At 39.7% G+C, this 20394-nt stretch overlaps 1 protein-coding gene across 1 annotated transcript in view; it reads right to left on the bottom strand.

Moving 5' to 3' along the window:
• The window catches only part of DIS3L2 (DIS3 like 3'-5' exoribonuclease 2), a 328965-nt gene that overhangs the window by 74026 nt on the left and 234545 nt on the right, over positions 1-20394 (bottom strand). Inside the window, exon 14 of the mRNA XM_018563342.1 lies at positions 17400-17479. Within this exon, the coding sequence (XP_018418844.1) occupies positions 17400-17479 (80 nt within the window). The remainder of the gene's footprint in view (positions 1-17399; positions 17480-20394) is intronic.

The following is a 20394-nucleotide window of genomic DNA, read 5'->3' as shown; positions in this document are numbered from 1 at the left end:
ATTTTTCTAGATTTTGCCCATGCATACACTTCAAAAGAAAGTGTTGAAGAACTGTAAATCTGCCAAGAACAGACCATTCACCAAAAGTGATAGACTGTGCGAGTAGGAGACCAGTAATAAATGCCACCAAGACAACTATGGCCCCTCTGAAGCAATAATAGGCTCCACTAATGGTGATTGAAGAGACTGCATACAACTATTATCCTGGTGCACACCAGTAGCAGCTTGGTGAAAGAGTAGCTAAAGAAAGCCGCTGTTAACTAAATTTAACATGACATTACACTTAGTTTCTCAGAAGCCACTTGGGAGGACTCTTAAATCAGAAGAAGGTTGTATGATATGTGGAGATCACCATTTAGCTTTTTTGGCCATCAAACCTAGCCATCACACTTAAAGGAGAACTATGAGGTGAGTGATTATCACTCAACCTCATAGTTCGAGCCGACGTGTGACAATGAAAAACTGTCACACGTTGGCTCAATAGATCGGGAAGTGAGCGAACACGTACCGTCGCTCGCTCATTTCTCCATCCTGTCCCTGCAGATCCTCCAGCGCTGACTTGAGGAACGGAAGGGGGAGGGGTACAGTTGGCTTTGCCTCTGCCTCTCAATCACGCAGCTGGGTGGATCTAGACAGTAATGTCGGGATCCGTCCCGACTGCGGCGTTCTCAGTATACCGCGAGCTGTAGCTTGTGTTATACTGAGCTTTGGGTCACGGGAGGACGCTAGTTTATGTACTCCCGTGACCCTTAGGAGAACTATGGGGAAAATCACTGACCCCATAGTTCTCATTTAACACTTCATAGTTACATATTATTTGAGGTTGAATAAAGACATATGTCCATCAAGTCCAACCTATTTGTGTATGTGTGTATGGTCCTATTGGTGTGTAGTATGATCAATTTTAAGAGTACTTGTACCCCTGTATATTACGGTCCTTGAGGAAATCGTCCAATCACCTCTTGAATGATTCCACACTCTCAGCCGAAATCACAGCATGTGGCAGCGGGTTCCATATCTTGACCGATGTAACTGAGAAGAACCCCCCTTCGCCCCTTGTGCTGAAATTTTTTCTCCACCAATTTTAAGTGGTGGCCTCTCATCGTTGTCATCGAGTTAATTGTAAAAAGTTTGCTGCTAATGTTACTATCCCCGGTAAAAATTTTATACATGAAAATCATGTCCCCCCCTTAATGTGCTATTTTTCAGCCTGTAGTCTACAATGACCCCCAAATCTGTTTCCCTTTTGGATTTTCTGAAGGGAACTCCTATTAGTGTGTAATCCGTTTTCTTGTTTTTAACCCCAAAGTGCACAACTCTACATTTATCCACATTAAACCATCTGCCATGTGGTTGCCCACTCCCCTATTTTATCCAGATCCCCCTGTAATGTTATAGCGTCAGATTCAGTGACTATTCCCCTCCTGATTTTGGTATCATCCGCAAACACTGAAACATGGCTGTTTAACCCCTCCCCAATATCGTTAATAAACTTCGTTTGGAGTAAGCAAAGCAATGCAGATCATAAATGCACTATCCTCATCATGAGGCATGGTGGTGGCAGCATCAAACTGGACATTTCTCTTCAGCAGGCCCAGGAAGGCTAATTGTGTAGAATGAACACAAAAATACAAGGAACTCCTGGAGGAACTTGAGTCTAGGGAGAAGATCTGTTTCTTGCAGAACAATTACTACACAGAAATGGCTTAAAAACAACAGTGTTAATGTCCTGGAATGGCCAAGCTAATAGAGAATTTGTAAGTGAACTCAAGAAAGGATGTTCAATTGCAATCTCTGTGCAACCTGACAGAGCTGGAGTAGTTTTGCAAAAACGAATAAGGAAAAATGACAGTATCCAGATGTGAAAAGCTAAGACCCAGTCACACAGACTTAAGGCTGTATTTGCTGCCAAAAGTACATTTAAATACTAAATAATTAACTTTAAAGTGTATTTCAACTTTTGAAGTCAAATTCGAGAAAACCCTACTATTTGTCATGTGGCTCAAGTTCCTCCTATAACCCTTGTATTTTTATGTGTTCATTCTACACAGCATACCTAAAAATAATTTAAAAAAATAACTTAACTGAGGTGTGTATGTAGCAGGCTTCCGCAAGCTTCTCTCTCAATTTCCAAGTGACACGAAACTTTGATTGTCCCAATAGAAAGACTAGGGACAGACTGAGCTGCCGTTCATGAACATACAATGCTTCTAGATCTTTAACCATTTGTTAGGACAGACACCATTCAGACCTAGTTTACAACCAATAAGATCTGCCATCACAGTATACACAGGATTATTTGTTCACATTAACCTGCCCAGCATCCCTTGCAAAACTCAGTTTTGCAAGGAACAAAGACTTTGTCAGAGAACAACTTCTCTTTTCAGAATAGGGTATATATTGTGCAAGCAGCAATTCAATTAATGTTACGTAAATAAGAAACATGAAGCAAATATAAAATAGGTGTTATGCAGTTATTTAAATTATAATTTAAAACACTTCTGCATCTAATAGGATTATATTCCTGCTGGTTAGTATTATTAAAAAACAAAACACCTATAATTCAACACTTCATTGCATTAACACATGAAAGCTCCCAAGGGGTGAATACTTTTGACAGGCATTGTATGTTCTTCCATAAAGGCCAGCCGTGTACCATATAGTGTGGGCAAGTAGTATCTGTGATATGCTTCCAACATTTTCTAAAACCTTGTGCTACAAGCATTTCTTAGGCCCTGTACTTTAATAGAGCTATTTTGATTATAGTTTTTCTCAAAAAGAAGCTTGCAGTGTCTTCCTCTTGAATGTTGGTAAGGTTAGGTGTGCTATCCCTGCTGAGTATGGGCCAGAAGTGAGAGAACTTTATAAAGATAAATGCTTCATAGTTACCTGAATTTGGGTGTCAGAGTGGACAGAACATATGGCTTGGCACCTTAGACCCATGTATTAAATAAATGGAAACCAATTATGGTTCTGTATTCGTGGTTAAAAGTCAGACAAGGCTCTCCTATGTTTTTTCTTTTCTTAGACTGCACAGTGAAGTGCAAGGCAATTACACCTGACAGCCCTGACAAAGTATTTTCATATAATATATTCTTGACCACAGCCCAGCTGTCTTCAAAAAAATGGAGGAAGGTAGCCAAGAGACTGCGCGATACAAAGAAACGTCATCTTGCCTAGCCTTACAACCCGCACTAGGGATTTGCATTAGGACATTTCCATTCTTTTGTAGAATCTCACACAAACAGGTCAGTTCATCCATAGGTATTTAAGGTTTTGTTGTATGCTTGAGATGAAATCACTTAATGGTTTATATGTTCTCATGGACTCGTGTGGTAAGATCTCAGTGCTTAGGGCCCTAGGTCTGCATAACTAAGGGACCTATTACAAAGAATAAAAGTGGGGATTTTGAATGTTGAAGCATGAGAGTGAGACTACGACGTGGGCATGGACAGGTCAGTAAACTAAGACAAGGAGACTTGGGTGCAGGAGTGCCCAAGAGGTACAGTATAAGCCTTATATATGCCAGATTTTTTTAAAAATCCTTTATTTGGAAGTTTCAGGAAATCAGTCAAAACAGTCCACATAAAAAAAAAAAATCCAGTTTATAATGTGAAATCATACAGAGCAAGTCTAACAGACAAACATGGAAAGGTACTACATTTACTAGTATAGATCTTTTCTAGCAGACGCACCCTACATGAACCTGTCATGATCACATATTTTCCATATAAACAGCTGCTCTGTCTTCTAGAACAATAAACGTACTTAAACAATGATTATTTCCTTCCATTCTTGATTCTGTATAAGATGTTTACAAATCCTTTTTCTCTTAAGACTCTACAATGAGAGGGTGAAGTGGTTTCACCAAAAAGTTTAACCTCCTTTATTAGAATATATTAAAAAGACAATATCAAAAATGTATGCAACTAACATTACTGGATCCATTTCAAAAGCGGAGACTGTGATACTAAAAAAAAGGAGCATTAAACATTCTAGATAAAAAAATAAACTTATTAAAATTGTTTATGCCAGCATTTATCATTAGCAGTACGCAAAAGTCAATTGAGTAATGCAAAAAGAATGATTCAAGGAGGCCCTTAAAATTTGCCAAACACTTTCTCACATAATAGTATCTAGTATGAGTGCGGAACACATGCTTGGCACCCTTTTAATCTAAGGGAAACAGACAACTGAAAACCATTTTACACCTCACTAAGCTCTGTCACATGCAATTGCCCCCTCGAGAAAATGACTGCTCCTTTTGCTGCCGCTCTGCTGCTGCCACCGAGCAATCGGGGCCCAAAAGCAGAGTCTGCACTGTAGTCAGGCAATTAGGCAGCTGCCCCAGCTCAAGCTGGGGCCTCATGACTTCTTATTTTGTGTGACTACAGACCGTCAAAGGCTGGCAGCTGTGGGAGAATCGCACAGGGAGAGGCCAGTTGAGTGCTGTACTACAGGAAGGGAGGGGGGGTAGCACAGTGGTAGAGGAGAGGGGTGGCACAGTGGCAGCGGAAGAGCCAAAGAGGGCACAGTGGATACAAAAAGGTGACACTGGGAGAGGAGAGCGGTGACAGTGGGAGAGCTATGAGGGGGGGCACTGGACTGTACCTCATAGCCAGGATGAGAAGTCAAGTGAGCTCTGTACCCCATAGTCGAGATGAGAAGTCAGTTAAGGTCTGTACCCCATAGCTATGATAGGAGGTCAGGTGAGGTCTGTACCCCATAGCTGAGATTGGAGGTCAGTACCCAATAGCCGAGATGAGATGTCAGGTGAGTTCTGTGCCCCATAGCTAGGATGGGAGGTCAGGTGAATTCTGCAACCTATAGCTAGTATTGGGGGTCAGGTGAGCTCTATACCCCATAGCTGGCATGGGAGATCAGTTGAGCTCTTTACCCTATACCTGGGATTGGAGGTCAGGTGAGGTCTCTACCCCATAGCGGAGATTGAACGACAGGTCAAGGGCAGATCCTGGGAAAGGCCAACAGGGGAATTCCCACAGGGGGATGCGTGCACATTTTTATGAAAATCAAGAAGCTGCCCATCAATGAGGAGCAAGCGTGGGCCCATGTGCTACCAGTGTGCCCAGAGTGGCAGAGAGCTCCCTGGCACCCAGAACGAGGATACAGGACCAAACACAATGTATTGCTGGGATTTGTTATACTTAAACAACTGCAACGTAATGTATTAGTGCAATATTCTGTTCTGTAAGCAACACCATATTTTTCTGGCAGTGCCCCTCCCGAGACTAGACTCTAGATCCACCTGTCTTACTTTCTGGTTTCTTTGCAACTGGAGAAGATGACTTAAAGCTGAACTCTGGGATAAGCAAACATTGTCTAAATACAAGAAGCATGTGTATTACTTGAATCTTAGTGTGCTTTGTAGCTTTCTTCCAGATCTGTAAAGTAACCCCGCATGATGCTTTGCTGTGCTGGACCTACCAGTGGACCAAGAACTGCTGCTCCCTCTCCTTGTGCAGGGTGACTGGCCTTGTATCCACCCCTTATAGTTTCCTGCTGGGCCCCTCCCACAGCTCTACTTTCTGCACTGGCTTTGTGCATCAAAATTATAATGTCACTGGTATTTGTACAAGATATAAACAGGGTTTGCAAATGTATTTGTGCACACAGTCGATTTATATCATTTGTAGCTATTGTGGAATATATTTTGATGAAAGTTTGTGTGTCTAGAGTTAGCTTTAACCTTACAAAATACAGCTGTCCAATCGAGTCAATGCAATATGTTCGTTTGTAGGAATTTACGAAAAAAATTAAAAGAAAGAAAAGCAGGACATTTACTTAAAAATGTAAAAAAAAAAGGTTTAAATAATAAACTATATATAGCAGGTAAAATACTCTGGTTACCTGATTTCTGGCCCTGGCAATCACCACTTGCTTGTTAAAGTGTGGGACACAAAGCATCTAACTTCACGACAAAAATGGAGTAGAGAGGATTACAATTTCAATTTTAGAGATAAAGCTGATCAGCCAGGGATGTGATGCTTGGAATATCCTCTCCCCTGAAAGTGCATTGCTTTATAATGGGTTTCCAAGGCTGGACTGCTCCTACAGAACACAGCATACATTGGAAACCCATTGATCCTCCAAGATGGGCTGTGATGCTCAAAAAGGAGAAGTGCCGTCATGTGCTGGTAGCCTCAGAACTTCTAGGCTGATCTTTTAATGCCAAAATTGTATACAAAGTATAGGAGCTCAGAACAGTAAATGGAGAGATGGCATATACTGTTACATGGAAAAAGGAGGTTAATAATTTGCGCCTAATCACGTTTATAAAGTTCTACCCGTTTGCTAAACTTACAACCCTGTGCACAGAACACAGACAATTATTACATCAACTAGCAATGTGAACTGTGTCACAAGAGCAATGTTTTATTACTACATGTAAGCTTAGAGATATGCAGCTTAACTAGTTCTTAACCTGTTCCAAGCACGCTTTAAAAAAAAAAAAATTAAAGCAACAACCTGTATAATTATCACTGTTATAATAAAATTTAAATGCTAAATAACGCTTGCTGACAGGGGTGTCCAGAGTGCCAAATGTTAAATAAAAATCATTCAGATTTCTCCCCAGGCTTTCTAAAATCAGGAGCAGCACTTCCAGGGAACACAGTCTGTACAAGTTTAAGACAACAAAAGTACGGGTTAGAAAAGAGAGTTCGAGAGAGTCACAAAAACCCTTACTGCAGAGAGGCAGCCAGGAAAACTGCTGGAGATTATTTTTGAGAGGCTCCGAGTTCAACCAGAGTGCAACACTAGGGTCAAGAATAAGAAGTTCAACAGGACAAAGTATCAGAATAGAATTTAATATACTCTGGAAGAAATGGTGACCAAATAAGAATTATCCATATTTGGGCCAATATGGAAACACAGAGACAAGAAAGAAGAAGTACAGTCATCTGACCGTTCTGCCACCAACTCTGACTACAACATTTCCAAAAGAATGACTTTGTAAATGTCACCTAAGAGGTAACAGGTCCAAAATATCATCAATTTTCCAGAATTAAAAGAAAAATAAAAACACACACACGGGTAAAAGTGCAACCCTCATTGTGGAAGAATAGAGCAGTTGCATCACATCAACATGTAAGATACAGAAAGGGTGAGCTCACTGAGGGAAGCAAACAGCTTTCACTGCCACATACAGCTCTGGACTTGTTCCCATGAGCTCATCCTTGGCACGTGACAGGTGAACATTGTACACAGCTTAAAGGTTTAAAAAGCTCTTCAACTATAGAAAGGGCAATATTTATCAATCAAGTGCATATGTAAAGTTGTTTCTATCAGTCCAAACAGCAGCAAACAGCTGCTCTAAGGTAACAAGTAACAGTGTGATGAAACCTAGTGAACAGGTTTTAATGTAAAGTCAAAATAAATCTCAGTTTGCAATCCAGAAACAAAAACACACACTAAGAGAAAAAAAGGGCAATTTGGGCAATACTGGGCACACATCACATTAGAAATATAAAAACGTATCTTCTACAGATATACGAGGACTATTAATAGACCATATGTTATTTCTTCTACATTATTGGTATAACCAACTCAGAAAATCTTAGCAGGCTCACACTCCACTTTAACAAAAACGGATTTTGTGATGGCTAGTACAGAATGGTTAACGGATTGTGGCTTACATGTGCTCGTTGCAGCAAATGAAATATCCATATTTTATCGGATCAAAAGACTGAAACATTCTATATAAAATGTTATATAAATCTTACTAAAGTGAAATTAATAATACTTGTGAAGGAGAATTTACACACAAAGTGTATTTCCACTATCACAGCTAAATTGGGATAACACCTATTTTATATTTGTTTAATGTTCCTACATGGGTTAGGGTTTCTTGGCTTCTCAAGGCTGAGGGGAGGGCTTCCGATGACTGCAATGTTGAGCGAGTAGTGCGCTTGCGCACAACGGCCCGTTCGGCATTTGTCTCCCGAGAATGCCACTAAACCGCCCACAATCGAACGATTCTCGGTGGGTTTTCAAGCCTGCTCGGGAGACAAAAGACGTGCGATCGTACAGTAGCAACGGTCGCACACCTTCCATACACCTGCCGATTATCGTACGATCCTGGGATTTCCCGCGATTATCGTATGATAATCGGCAGGTGTACGGGCACCTTAAAATGTGCTCAGAAAGATTCAGCCATGTTACCTGCTACAACAAAACATCTAAAAAGGTAACAATTATTTTAAAAATATATTTTGTATGTATCCTGTGTGAAAAGGAACGAAAAAAACCAGATGCATTTTCTCAAATTTGATGGCAAAAGTAGAAACACACTAACAAGGCTATTCATTAAAGGGTGAAGAGTTTGGAGAAGGCAGGAGAAGTGAACAATCTAGGACATGATCACCATGTATAAATACATAAATGGTCCATATAGTAAGCTTGGTGTAAAGTTAGATATTCACGTTAAGGTCATTGCATAGAACAAGGGGGCACCGTTTGCATCTGAAGGAAATTAGGTTTAACTTTTGCAGACAGAAAGGCTTCTTCACAGTACAATCTGTGAAAATGCAAAATAAGCTGCCTCAGGAACTAGTTTAACTTTTTTTTTAGGGAATAAGGGGTACACTCCCCAGGGTATGTGGCCTAGTTTTGCCTTTTTGGCACAGGGTGCCCCTTTAATATCCATATCAGACCCTGATCTATGTTAATGGTCTGGTATTTATTTTTGGGGGGAGGGGCCCCATGATGGCCCCTCCAAAGAAGCAAGAAAATTTCAGTTTTGCTGCAGTACATCCTACAGCTACAACACTTCATAAACCGGTTTGGGGCATTCCCCAAGCATATTATTTAAAGTGTATTTCCGCTTTTGCAAATTTGAGAAAACACCTCTATATATTTCTTGTGTTCATATTCACACAGCATACCTTACCCTTTTTGATGTGTCTGAAATTGTACTGAGAAGTGACACGGGTCAGATACACAAAGTGACAGTAAACAGTCATCATAGAAAGACTAGGGACACACTGGTGGTGAATTTATAAAAACTGGTGCAGACAGAATCTGGAGCAGATGACCACAGTCAGATTCTATGTTGCATAGTTAGTTATGTTCAGTTAGTTTTTGAAAAAAGATAGATGCTGATTGGCTGCCATGGGCAACTGGCCCAGATTTTGTCTGCTTCAGTTTTTAGTTTTTATATATTCCCCTCAATGAGATTCCTCTCATTACCATGCAATGCTTCTAGATCTTTAACCCTTTGTTAAGACTGATTGAGATGTGCCAGCACTGTACAGAGTTATTTCTTAGCTTCCCCAGCCCCCTTGCAATCTGCAGGAAAATTCAGTTCAGAGCAAGTATAATTGTAAGCAGAATTTGTTTTTAAATATTAGCACATATGTCTTTGTTATACTTATTTGTTCTTTCTTAAATATCACTTTTGCTTATGTAGATCCTGCAGGTGTGTCACGTCACAGGCAGGTTTAGGGCATCCCCCATCTTGTCATTTAGAAAGAATTTTGCATTTTTAATGTTTCATTTTAATCTTTATTTAAAAAGCTGCTCCCTGTTGAATGGAATTTTTTTGTTTACTTTTTTTGCATTTTCCCCACTTCCCAGGGAAGTGCCCAGCTCCCCATGCACTCTGACTATAAGGCTTAAAAATGGAGAAATGATTTTAAGAGTGGTCTCCCACTGACTTTAAGGGTGTTTAGATTCATGTTCCAATTTCAATTGCTGGAATCCCTTTAAGACTGCTGTGTAAGAGTGGTTTGATTTATCAGTTCTCATCTATTCATAAATCTCTAAAGGACTAGTAAACATGTAGTTACATCATAGCAGGCCCACCCAATAGAACCCTTGGACAGCACAGCCACAGGAAACAAAATTCAGGGTACTCTGGCCTTCACTACCAAACCATATCAGTTACTTTTAATTCTCGGCTTTCACCTCAATTTAAGTAATAAGAGATGATTTTCCCTTGCCTTAGTAACCTTTTGAAAAAGCATTCTGATATTGATGAGGTAGGAGTTCTGTGATTCTTCTGCTTCATTCCAAATACTCAGAATCTTTTAGTTTTTTTTTACTGCTGTAATATTTCATGACAAATGCAATGTTTTTGTGGGCATGACAACTGAATAGATTATCCAGTATTGGACGCTAAAAACAAAACAAAAAAAATGTATATTGACAACTGAGTGATGTCATGAATAAATCTATTTAAAAAGGACTACTCATGTGAAATGAGCATTTCATGATGTGTTGAGTCTTGTCCTGCTTGTGTGGTGGTATTTTCAGAGGCAGGTTACAATCAATATACAGTGTGTTATGGAAATGACGTCAGGTCCATTAATCTTTATATCTGAATAGTTACAAGTGGGATAATAGGTTGTTCAGACTTTCCCAAACTGAGACCTCCAGGTGGTTTCTGTGATTCACATGCAATGGAAAAAGGAGATCTCATCCATCCTACTCTTGAATTTCCTAGATAGCGTTTGACAGTATAGCGGAGATTATTCCTAGTTATTATTTCCATCTAGTAATAAACTAGATTGAAAAATGGCCTGGATGGGAAGGGGGTTTAACACCGCGGATGTCAACTGGTTAATATGTTGTGAATTATTTGCCTAATTACAAATGGCATAAACCTGTAATGCAGGTTAGTTGATAAAGAGCTAATAATCATGTTATAAAAAGTAAATTAAAATGGATTTCGCTACTTTTGGTGGTGTGAGAAAAATTCCCTGAAAATTACTTTGTGTATGGTCAGCAATAGACACTGCAAACGTTTCCCTTTCTACATTATTGTCTTATAGATTAAATGAGAGATAGTCAGTATGTCTGCCACATAGCCACTGCTAATTTGCACAATATTACACTGTGAAAGCAGGTGAACATATAAGAGAAAGAACACAAACTGCAAAAGTAGGGATGTGCTAAAAGCAAGGTTCAACATAACACTGGTGCAATGCATAGTGGGAGTTGTCAGCTAAAGAGACCCCGTCACCAGAAAAACAAAGTAAACCTGGTAAATTAAAACCGTGTTGCAGCAGAGGATAAAAAGCACTGGAACATTAACCTCCCCCCCCAAAAAAATCCCTAAGTTTGACCTGTGTGCTCTTGTCCTCTCCCTCTTCTGCCAAGTAGGCAGACAGCAGGAGACTGCACAGGCTTAGCAAATGTTAATTGAGTTCAGGCCAGATCAGCAGTTATTTTATCTGTGCACCCTTAAAGTAATTAAACAGAACTGCAGCGGAGTCATTAATGTATATAAAATGTAAACAAAGCAGAAGTTGATTGTAATATGTGCAGCATGTGTCACTGCTGGCATTTAGCGCTCTGCTGTAAGCTCCACCTATCAACCTCTCTGCCCTGCCATCAGATAAATGAGACTGGTTAGTGAGCCTCAAACATATATAAATGTTAGCAGGGGAATGCTATCAAACACTTGATTGGCGGATCTGAGTCCACTTGGGACCCAATCAAAGATGGCAGTGTTCAGCAGCAGTCTCATGCCTCTCCAATATCATAAATATTTACATGGCGGTCAAATGCACAAAAAAGGTAATTTGACATACAATTTTATGGGAAGACTGTTGGTGATGATGATGATGATGATAGTATGGGGTCCCTAAGGGAGTCACTATTCGGTGATGACTGCAATACGCATACTCTTTCCCAAGTGCAACTGTTTTAACCCCTTCGCGACCGGTGACGAGAATACCCCGTCTTGATTGTTCAGTTTGTCAATGACTGGTGACGGGATAATCCGTGAAAGGACAAGCGCTCATTGGGTTACTGCTGTTGATGAGTCCCTCGGAGTCCAAAGCAGGCCCTTAACAGCAGATTACGTGGTCACAGTGCCATGATCACACCAATAGCTGATCGCTGTGATCGCAGAGCCGTAATAGTCTCAGAGCTGGCAGCAGCTCACTGTGTTGTGCAACTGGGAACTGGCTGTGTTACAAACTGATACAAAGTATCTCTAAGAAGAATACGGTATTCTACTCAGGGATACAAAGTATCAAAGTCACTGTAGATAAAAAAATAACCCCTTAGTGCCATTAGTTTAAAAAAATTAAAATAAAAAACCCAATTTTTAAAATGTAAAAAAAAAAAAAAGTTTAATAAAAAATAACAAAATAGCGCAGAGGAGGCTATTAAAGTTAGGATACAAACATACCACATTCTAAAATTGTTCCACACTAAAATTGTATTTCACTCCATGTATTTTGTGACCTATAACTCCCAAAATAAATTGAAATCCCAGACATAGGATATACCCTATAAATCAAGGAGCAATAAAATAATTTATTATGAATTACTTTGTTAGCTACACACAAAAAAAAAATAAGAATTTATAGATGCATATGTTACATGAAATTAAAGCCCATTTTGTCCTTTCAAAATAACGGTATATAATATGTGTAGGTGTAATGAATGAGGAAGATGGAAATTATGGTTTAACAGAGAAAACAAATTGAAAAATTGCTCTGATTCCCAGGAACTACATTTCTTAAGCTGTGCTACTAAGGGGTTAAACCAGCTGATGCAAACCATAGGGATACATTTTCATCAATAAAACAAATATTTGGACTTTAAATATTAAAGATAGTTTTGAAAATTACAATCATTCAGAAGTAGCAGCATTTAAAAATTTGCTTCATTCCGTTCAGACGTAAGGTGCCCATACACTGCACGATTCTCGTACGAGAATCGCGGGAAATCCCACGATCGTACGAGAATCGTGCAGTGTATGGAAGGCGTGCGACCGTTTCTACTGTACGGTCGCACGTCTTCCATCGAACCAGCATGTTTGAAAACCCGCCGGGAATCGTACGATTCTCGGCGAGTTGGTGGCCTGCTGGTTCGACAGCTGCCGAACGGGCCGGTGTGCGCACGCGCACACTGCCCGTTTGCAGTCAGCGTAAGCCCGCCCCTCATTACAGTCATCGCAAACCGGCCCTCAGGGGGTGTGGCTTGCGATGATCGAGAGTGCGATCTGCCCGTCCAAGATGGGCAGATCGTACGTTTTTTTAATCCCTTTACAACCATCGCAAGACTAAGGTCTTGCTTGGGGCCCCCCTAGACTATACTAGCATCATCTCGCTAAATACAATACAGCTGCTTAATCATGTTAAAACTAGCAGAGGAAAGATGTACGTGGATGGGACAATTAATACCAAATGTTAGTGTTGGTGTGTTATTTTATGGAGATTTACACTGGGGACATCAATTAACTTAAAGTGATATTAAAGTCAGAAAAGATTTTAAGCCATTTCAAATGCTGATGAAATCATTTATAATGGATGCTGCACCTTGATGTTTAAAAGTTTTAGTTTCCTGCAGAATCAGCTGGTACCCGGAGCACTGGTCCTGACTTCCGGTTTCTAAATGACTCCTTTCTCAAGCAGAGTGCTATGCAGTCACCCTTGTGTGTGCTAGTAAGCAGCGTGTGTCTCCGCAAACAGCAAATCAAGCTACTTTCTCCTCCCTGCCCCCCTCTCCTACCTCCTCCAAGGTAGCAGATGAACAGTTGCTGCAGTTTGGCACTGTCCTTTGTGATCTTGTACTGGATGGGAAGCTGAGTTGAGAAACTTAGAAGCATCTGTGCAGAAACATACTGATTGTGAGTGTTTGGGCAAAAATGTAAAGCAATGCTTTGCTGGGCAAAGTTTATATTTGTTTGATCTGGATTCATTTTTGAAAAAAAGTTTTGAAAGTTTACTACATTAAGTAAGCCTGAAGTTATTGCGTCTTGCTGTACCTTTAAAGTGACCCTGTAACAAAAGTGCACTTAACAAGCTGAACATATTAAGGAAAAGCAGACATTGAGCAATTACCAGAGCTACAGTATTCACTGATGGACTTAGAAGTTTAAAGCCACCTCTAGACATTTACAGAAATGTAAGAAGTGCTCTGACTCTCTGCAGCCCTCAACTTGCTCTGCACCTGGCCTAATTTCACCAGTGCTCAATGTTAAAATGCTGTGTTCCTTATTCATTCTCTTGCACCCAAATCAACTACTATGCCAGCACCCTGCAGCCACAGCCTGTTCATTAAATACCAGCAGGGGGTGCAGCTGAGAAGGAGCGCTGAGCTGTGGAGAGACTGCATCTACACTGCCTCTACCAGAGATACTCCTTCCCTAGTCTAAAGCCACTGCATGGCACCCTGAACACCCCAGAATGCTGTACAGCTCACACTAAGCAAAAAAGAGGAAGGAATTGAAGCAAACAGTTGCAACATTATAGAACATATAACAAAACATAATTTCTTCTCTGTGCACTACCTTGCTGTACCGCAAATTCACTATACTGTATCTTTCCTTGTGAAATGGAAGATTACTGAATTAATATGGTTAAGGCTTTATGTTGCTACTGCTAAAAATGCTGCTAGAATTTTCCAGCTGTTTGTAACAATGTAAAAGGATCTGAAGCAGTTTAAGGCTAATTTGCTCTTTCAAGTGCTGAATAACTGTTCAAGCAATGAACTGTAGCTAAACTGAATATGTCTAAAAGATCAGTTCAAAACAAAATTTATCAATGCACCATAATGGACCAAAAATTGTGCATGTTAGTACATTACTTATATTACTGTTGCACAAGCATTACTGCAAACTGATGTACCCTAAAAGTAAACCTATTATTCAATCAAACTAACAAGACTATCAAAATGGAAGAAGCTAGTCTGTGGGACTAGGTGAGCTCCCTGAATCTAGGGCCACCACACAATGTATAGTATATCTTGACTTCTGCTTTAGTTCTAGCCAAATCCTTTCACCTCTATTCAACAACCCTAATAAAGTAGCTTTTACTGGCCACTAACTAGCTCACAAACGGACACCCAATTGTTAAATATTTATAAAGGAACTGGTGCTAAAACCTTAGTGGAAGGATTACAATAGCTGTCAATTTTACTTGCAGAATACAGAGTTGTTGGGAAGATTCAACTTGCGTTCTCTCGTCACCAGATGGCGCCAAGAACAGCAACAGGCTTGATTTACTAAAGATTAGTGAGTGAAGTTACTCTATGAAATATATATTGCATACAATACATATATAGATGCAATTTGTTTTCCTGTCATTTAAAATATGTCTCTAGTTCTCAGGGAGAGTGAAGATGATCAAAGAAACATAACAAATAAAAAATGACTTTGTATGTGGTCAGGGAATGTAGTATGATTTCTGTAGGGGGTCCTCACAGAAATGACCATAAAATGTTTAAATTCTCTTCTAGCCAAATTAGTGAACAATGCTTACAAACATTGTAACATCTACTTCAATTGGGAAAAAAAAAATGTTCTTTTTGACTTGGTGATCTAAATTTGCTGGAAAGCTCAGATCGATAATTTACAGGAGTCCTCCATTAAGGGTGAGGAGTCTGGAAGAAACCTTCTTTCGGCTCCTCTCTGCTTCACTTCAGCTGGTGTATCCAAAGAAGCAGTATCTTGTTTGAAGCTGGAGGAGGAAAGTTTGGATCAGGCGTGGAATCTGAAGGTTTTCCAGATGGAAAGTGGATTGGCAGATTCACTGAATAGAAAAAAATAAGCCCATTGTACGGTATGGTCCAGGGATTCAATTAAACCAAAATGAATAAAAGAATAATGAACTTTTGGCCCACGGAAAGTAGTCCACCAGAAATCAAAAGCAAGTAATTATGTCAGCAGTTTTCACGGAGGTGTTACTTTGTCAATTTATTAGGAATCACATTATGTGCACGGGGGAAAACAAGGGAAAATGTTAAAAGGTTTTTACTTGCTAGACATAAGGGGAAAGGCCATTTATACACGAAAAAGCTTGGTAGGTTTGTTCAGATGGCCCGGATATTTTTAGAATAGCAGAGCAGCAGAGTAGATTTAGCAGAAACTTAGGCGCGAAGATCTTTTGACAAACCCATTAATGCAGGTTGACTGCTTGTATCACTAGCTGCAATGCCATATTTGACATCATACAAGATATGATAAAGGCTATACAGAGATCTGCTCTGTTGCTCCAGATTGCATTTAACCATCACCTACACCAATAAAAACATGTTAAAAATGAAAAATTGTAAACAAAAAATAAGTGAAACATTTTACTGATATACCCCTGGCAGGGAACAAACTGGTAGGGAATATAATTGAATTACCAATGATTATTACGGCACCAAGAAAGTTAATCCATTATGAAAATGTTTGTTTTTTTGTAGAAGAATCCCTGCTAACTTACTGCTGAATTGTAACCAGCCAGAATTGAAATTATAGGTGCAGGTATGCGTTTTTGCACCTGCTGCCAAAAGGTCACCCCCTCATCATCCAAAGCAGCCCTGTGTTGTGGAATACTTACCTCCAAATCATTCAATCTCTGGGTTCCAGTACTGTGGCTAACCATTGAGCTAGATACTGCTTATCTGAAGTGAAAGTACCCATACCGCCCGTGTTTGATGTTTTATAGCCTTAAATGGAGGGCACGCCTACCTGGGTATTGCTTAGCAAGACATCTTTAATATGCTGTTTAAATACTCAAGCCCAAACGGAGCAATTAAAACATGACAGGGGTCCAAAGCTTTCCCAACTATCAGGAAAAAGTTTTGACTATAAAATGTTGTTGGTTTCTACTTGCATATATTTTTCCTAGGTAAGCGTATATATATATTAAAAAAAAAATGTATATTTAGTCATGTAGCCAAGCCATGCAGGAAAAGTCTTGATAAAGGGAATAAAGGGACCTATTCATGAGAAGGCCCCAAACCTGTGAAGTTATTTGCGCAACTATTCTTTGAACAAATGGGTACCACCTCTAGCTAGCTTGTAGGAAGGCTGGTGAGCGAATTATTTGTGAATACAAGATTGGGGTCTAAAAATCTGTAGGTCAGTAGGTAAAGATTTGAACTAATACATATGTAATTATATACAAGTATCCAAGATGCTATTTAAACTATAGAACTATATAGCTTTTTAGTCTCTTCCTTATTTTCATGTAATTGTGAGCACAAAAACATTTTCAGACTCATTAAAAAGGAAAAACAACTGGAAAGAACAGTGGGAAATACATGTAATGTGTTAATGACACTTCCCTCCGTGTTGTTCTTTTTGAGTTCTAGTTTCTGAAAAGCATGCCCAGAGCGCAGTGGTACTCTAAGATCAATGGTTACGATCCATGCACTACTTCCGGTCTCTACTTTTTATTAATAGATGTAGTCCCTGCGAATGGAGGCCCATGGACATCTACTGCAGCAACTAATGTCAGTCGTTAAAAAGTAGGGAGAAGAAAAAGAAAAGTGCACTGACCACAAGCGCTGAGCCAATGGATAACTTACTCATCAGACTTAACTTGGAATTAGCAGCACGGAGTTAAGATTAACACATTACACTTACCCCTAGCTGTCCTTTTCAGTTACATTTAATGAAGCTCTCCTTTAAAGCTCAAAACCATGTAACTTACTTGTTACTGTCTCTGTAATGGTAAATGTAGCATCCTTGAGGCATTCCACTTTCCTGATTCAGAGTGAATGAAAGTTTCAACTGGAAAAAAAAAAAAAAAAAAAACAGAAAAAAAAAATTAAGCCCAAATAATGAAATTAATTTGGATTTATTTATGAAACCATCTTACTTGCATGTAGAGTAAAAACTATTTCAGCTCATCACCACCATAAATACAGTTTAGTGTATTTAAAGTGACATTAAACTCAGGAATGATATCTTAGAAATCCGTTCAAGTACCCCAACTATTAACAAAAATGTATATTATTTGTGTATCACTCGGCTGTAGATCCTCAAATCATCTCTGAATTGGTGCGGACACTGTCCTTCCTTCTGGAGGGTGGCTACTTTTGTTCCACCATGGTCCCTCTGGTTGGCTACTTTTATATTAGCCAACGCTCCAAGCTCACTCCCGTGATTGACTACAACCTCCTGTTTAGTTTACGAATTTATATTGAAATTATAGTGCATCACAGGAGCGAGCTCGGAGCAGTGGCTACTTTACAAAACACACAGGGGGGAACAAAATGAGCCACCGACCAGAAGGAAGGACATTGTCAGCACCAATTCAGAGATGATTAGAGGATCTGCACCTGAGTGATGCATAAATAAGCTACTTTTATTGTTAATAGTTGGGGTACTTGAATGTATTTAAGATTTAACTCCTGAGTTTAGTGTCACTTTAAGATGAAGACATTCTATTTTTCCCCTAAGGATACAGAAAAAACAAGCTGGCACTACACATCACCTCCAGATACAGCTGGTCTCATAAGCACCGTGCGGAGGGTTTAATCTATACTCCAACTTTGTCTTCAAATGGAAAAGTAAAGTGCAGTCTTAAAGCATTGCATATTCAAATTTGTGTATAGCACTTTATTATTTTGTTTTGTAATGCTACATATGTTATTCTAATCTACACTGTGAACAGTAAGTTTTCATAGATGCAATATGGCTGTGCAATTAGAAAAAGTTTGTTAGAATATATATAAAAAGAATATAATGCCACTTGTTTGCATTTGCAAACAAAAATGGCCACCTAACGTCATCAATTAACGTCCGATAAAAATCCAGAGGAAGCCCCTTTCACAATTGATTGTGATCAGGCGATTTTAAAGCTTTTTTGGCATGTTTCTGTAAATATTTTGTACATTTTTGAGGCGTTATCAGGCTTCAGGGTTTTTGTTTTAGCCAATGGAAACTAGTTACTAGGAAGGAAGAGATTGAGGAGTACCAGAAGGGGCATAATTTGAGACAGAACCAGAAGATGTGAGACAAGGTCCCAACGCTGTGCCGCATCACCAGCAAATGGAGAGCATCTACCCGTTCATGTTATGAAGAACATAAGGTTCATTGTAACACTTGGACATTATTTTGGAGCCTTGTTGAATAGAAAGTGAGTTTTAAGGGGCAAGATAACATAATAGGGGGTACAGTAGAGGAAATCTCCCAAAATGGTCTTTTGACCTTCACACCACATTCACCAAGAGGTTTGACTGGAACAGGCACAAGTAGACCCCCATCCTTACAGAATTGGAAGTAGCAGCTGAAACTCCCAAGCAACAACATTACCAGCTCAGGCAGGTCCACCTAGCGGGTAAGTAGCTTCCAAGGAATTATGTCCTTCCCAGGGCACTAAAAATGGAGTGGGCTCAGACTTCTTCCCATCTGTAAGGAGGAAGGAACTGGGGGGCATAAATGGATGAGAGTCCCATCATCGAGGAGGGTGAGGCAAAGAGGGGTGGGTCAAAGACTGAGAATCCTGAGCCGAGCCTCCTTCCACCAGGTTCCAATTGATGCTTTGTTTGGCAGGACGACCTTCTTTTAAGGCTTTTAGTGATGCAATTACTGTTCGAGGAGGGGCCTCATGTGCTGTCCTAGAAGACGATTTAAAAACAGCATTTAAAAATAAGTGTTTTCTCCTTTTGGAGAGTCAGACTTGCTGGCATTTCTTATTAAGCACTGCCTAATGGCCTCTCAAAGGATATTAACTCTCCAGTGTAGACTCTTCCCTGGCCACTAGCCCTAAGCTGATGGCACCCAATAGGCTCAAACAGAACTAGTGGGTATTCTTAGCCAGAATATATGCTCTCAATCTACATTCCTAGTAAGGAATCACTTTGAGACCTCGTCTTATAAAAATCGGAAAACACAGGTAAAGTCTGCACTCCACCTGCCAAACATTAATTAGTAAAGGCATATGAGGAGGAAGCTTGTGCCAAAAAGGCTGCTAAAGAAACCATGCGGTCTCTATTATAGGTAATTCAGTCATGCAGTCATTATATAGTCATTTTACAGCCTTACCTTATACTCACATAAAAGAATAACTGATAATTTTTAAAAGCAACACCAGGCTTCAAAACAAATTCAGAAAAAAACTGCAACACAATTTCTTTCAACAGGTTGAGTTTATGACGCTAAAATGTGTTATGTGGGCCTTCGGTTTATTGTCATGTGATTCCTATTGTGCTTATGTTTTATTTTGCCAGTCATAAATGGAGTCTGCAAAAGATGGGACTGGGGATACTGTTTTATTCACATAGTGCTTGAAAAACACTAGTTTATGGTCAGTAATTGGATTTTTCAAAAGGAAACCTGGCATAAAAGTAATATGCATGCTGCCCTCTCTTCCTAATAATGCTAGTTGCCTGGCTGTCATGTTGATGATGTGGCTTCAATCTGACTTGAACAAATATATATATGATTTCTGGCATTTTCGCTGCATGATGGGATGTTTTAAAGCCAAGAAATTAGCATTTACAGGCAATGGCAGCCCCCATGTTTCTGTCAAGGCAGGTGTATTTTAAGCAACGGTGACAAGGGAACAGTTTTAAGATATTGCTAATATGTGAAATCTGTGAGCATCAAGTACAGAACTGCATCCTGCAGAAACAAAGTCAAGTCACACTATATAGCAAGAATAGCATTCAGAGTGCTACATAATGGCAGCTTGTAATATT

This window comes from Nanorana parkeri, unplaced genomic scaffold (assembly GCF_000935625.1).
Source record: "Nanorana parkeri isolate BGI_ZX_2015 unplaced genomic scaffold, ASM93562v1 scaffold657, whole genome shotgun sequence".
NCBI lineage: Eukaryota > Metazoa > Chordata > Amphibia > Anura > Dicroglossidae > Nanorana > Nanorana parkeri.
The sequence above is the reverse complement of the archived record's forward strand: the minus strand, read 5'-3'. Positions and strand labels throughout refer to the sequence as shown.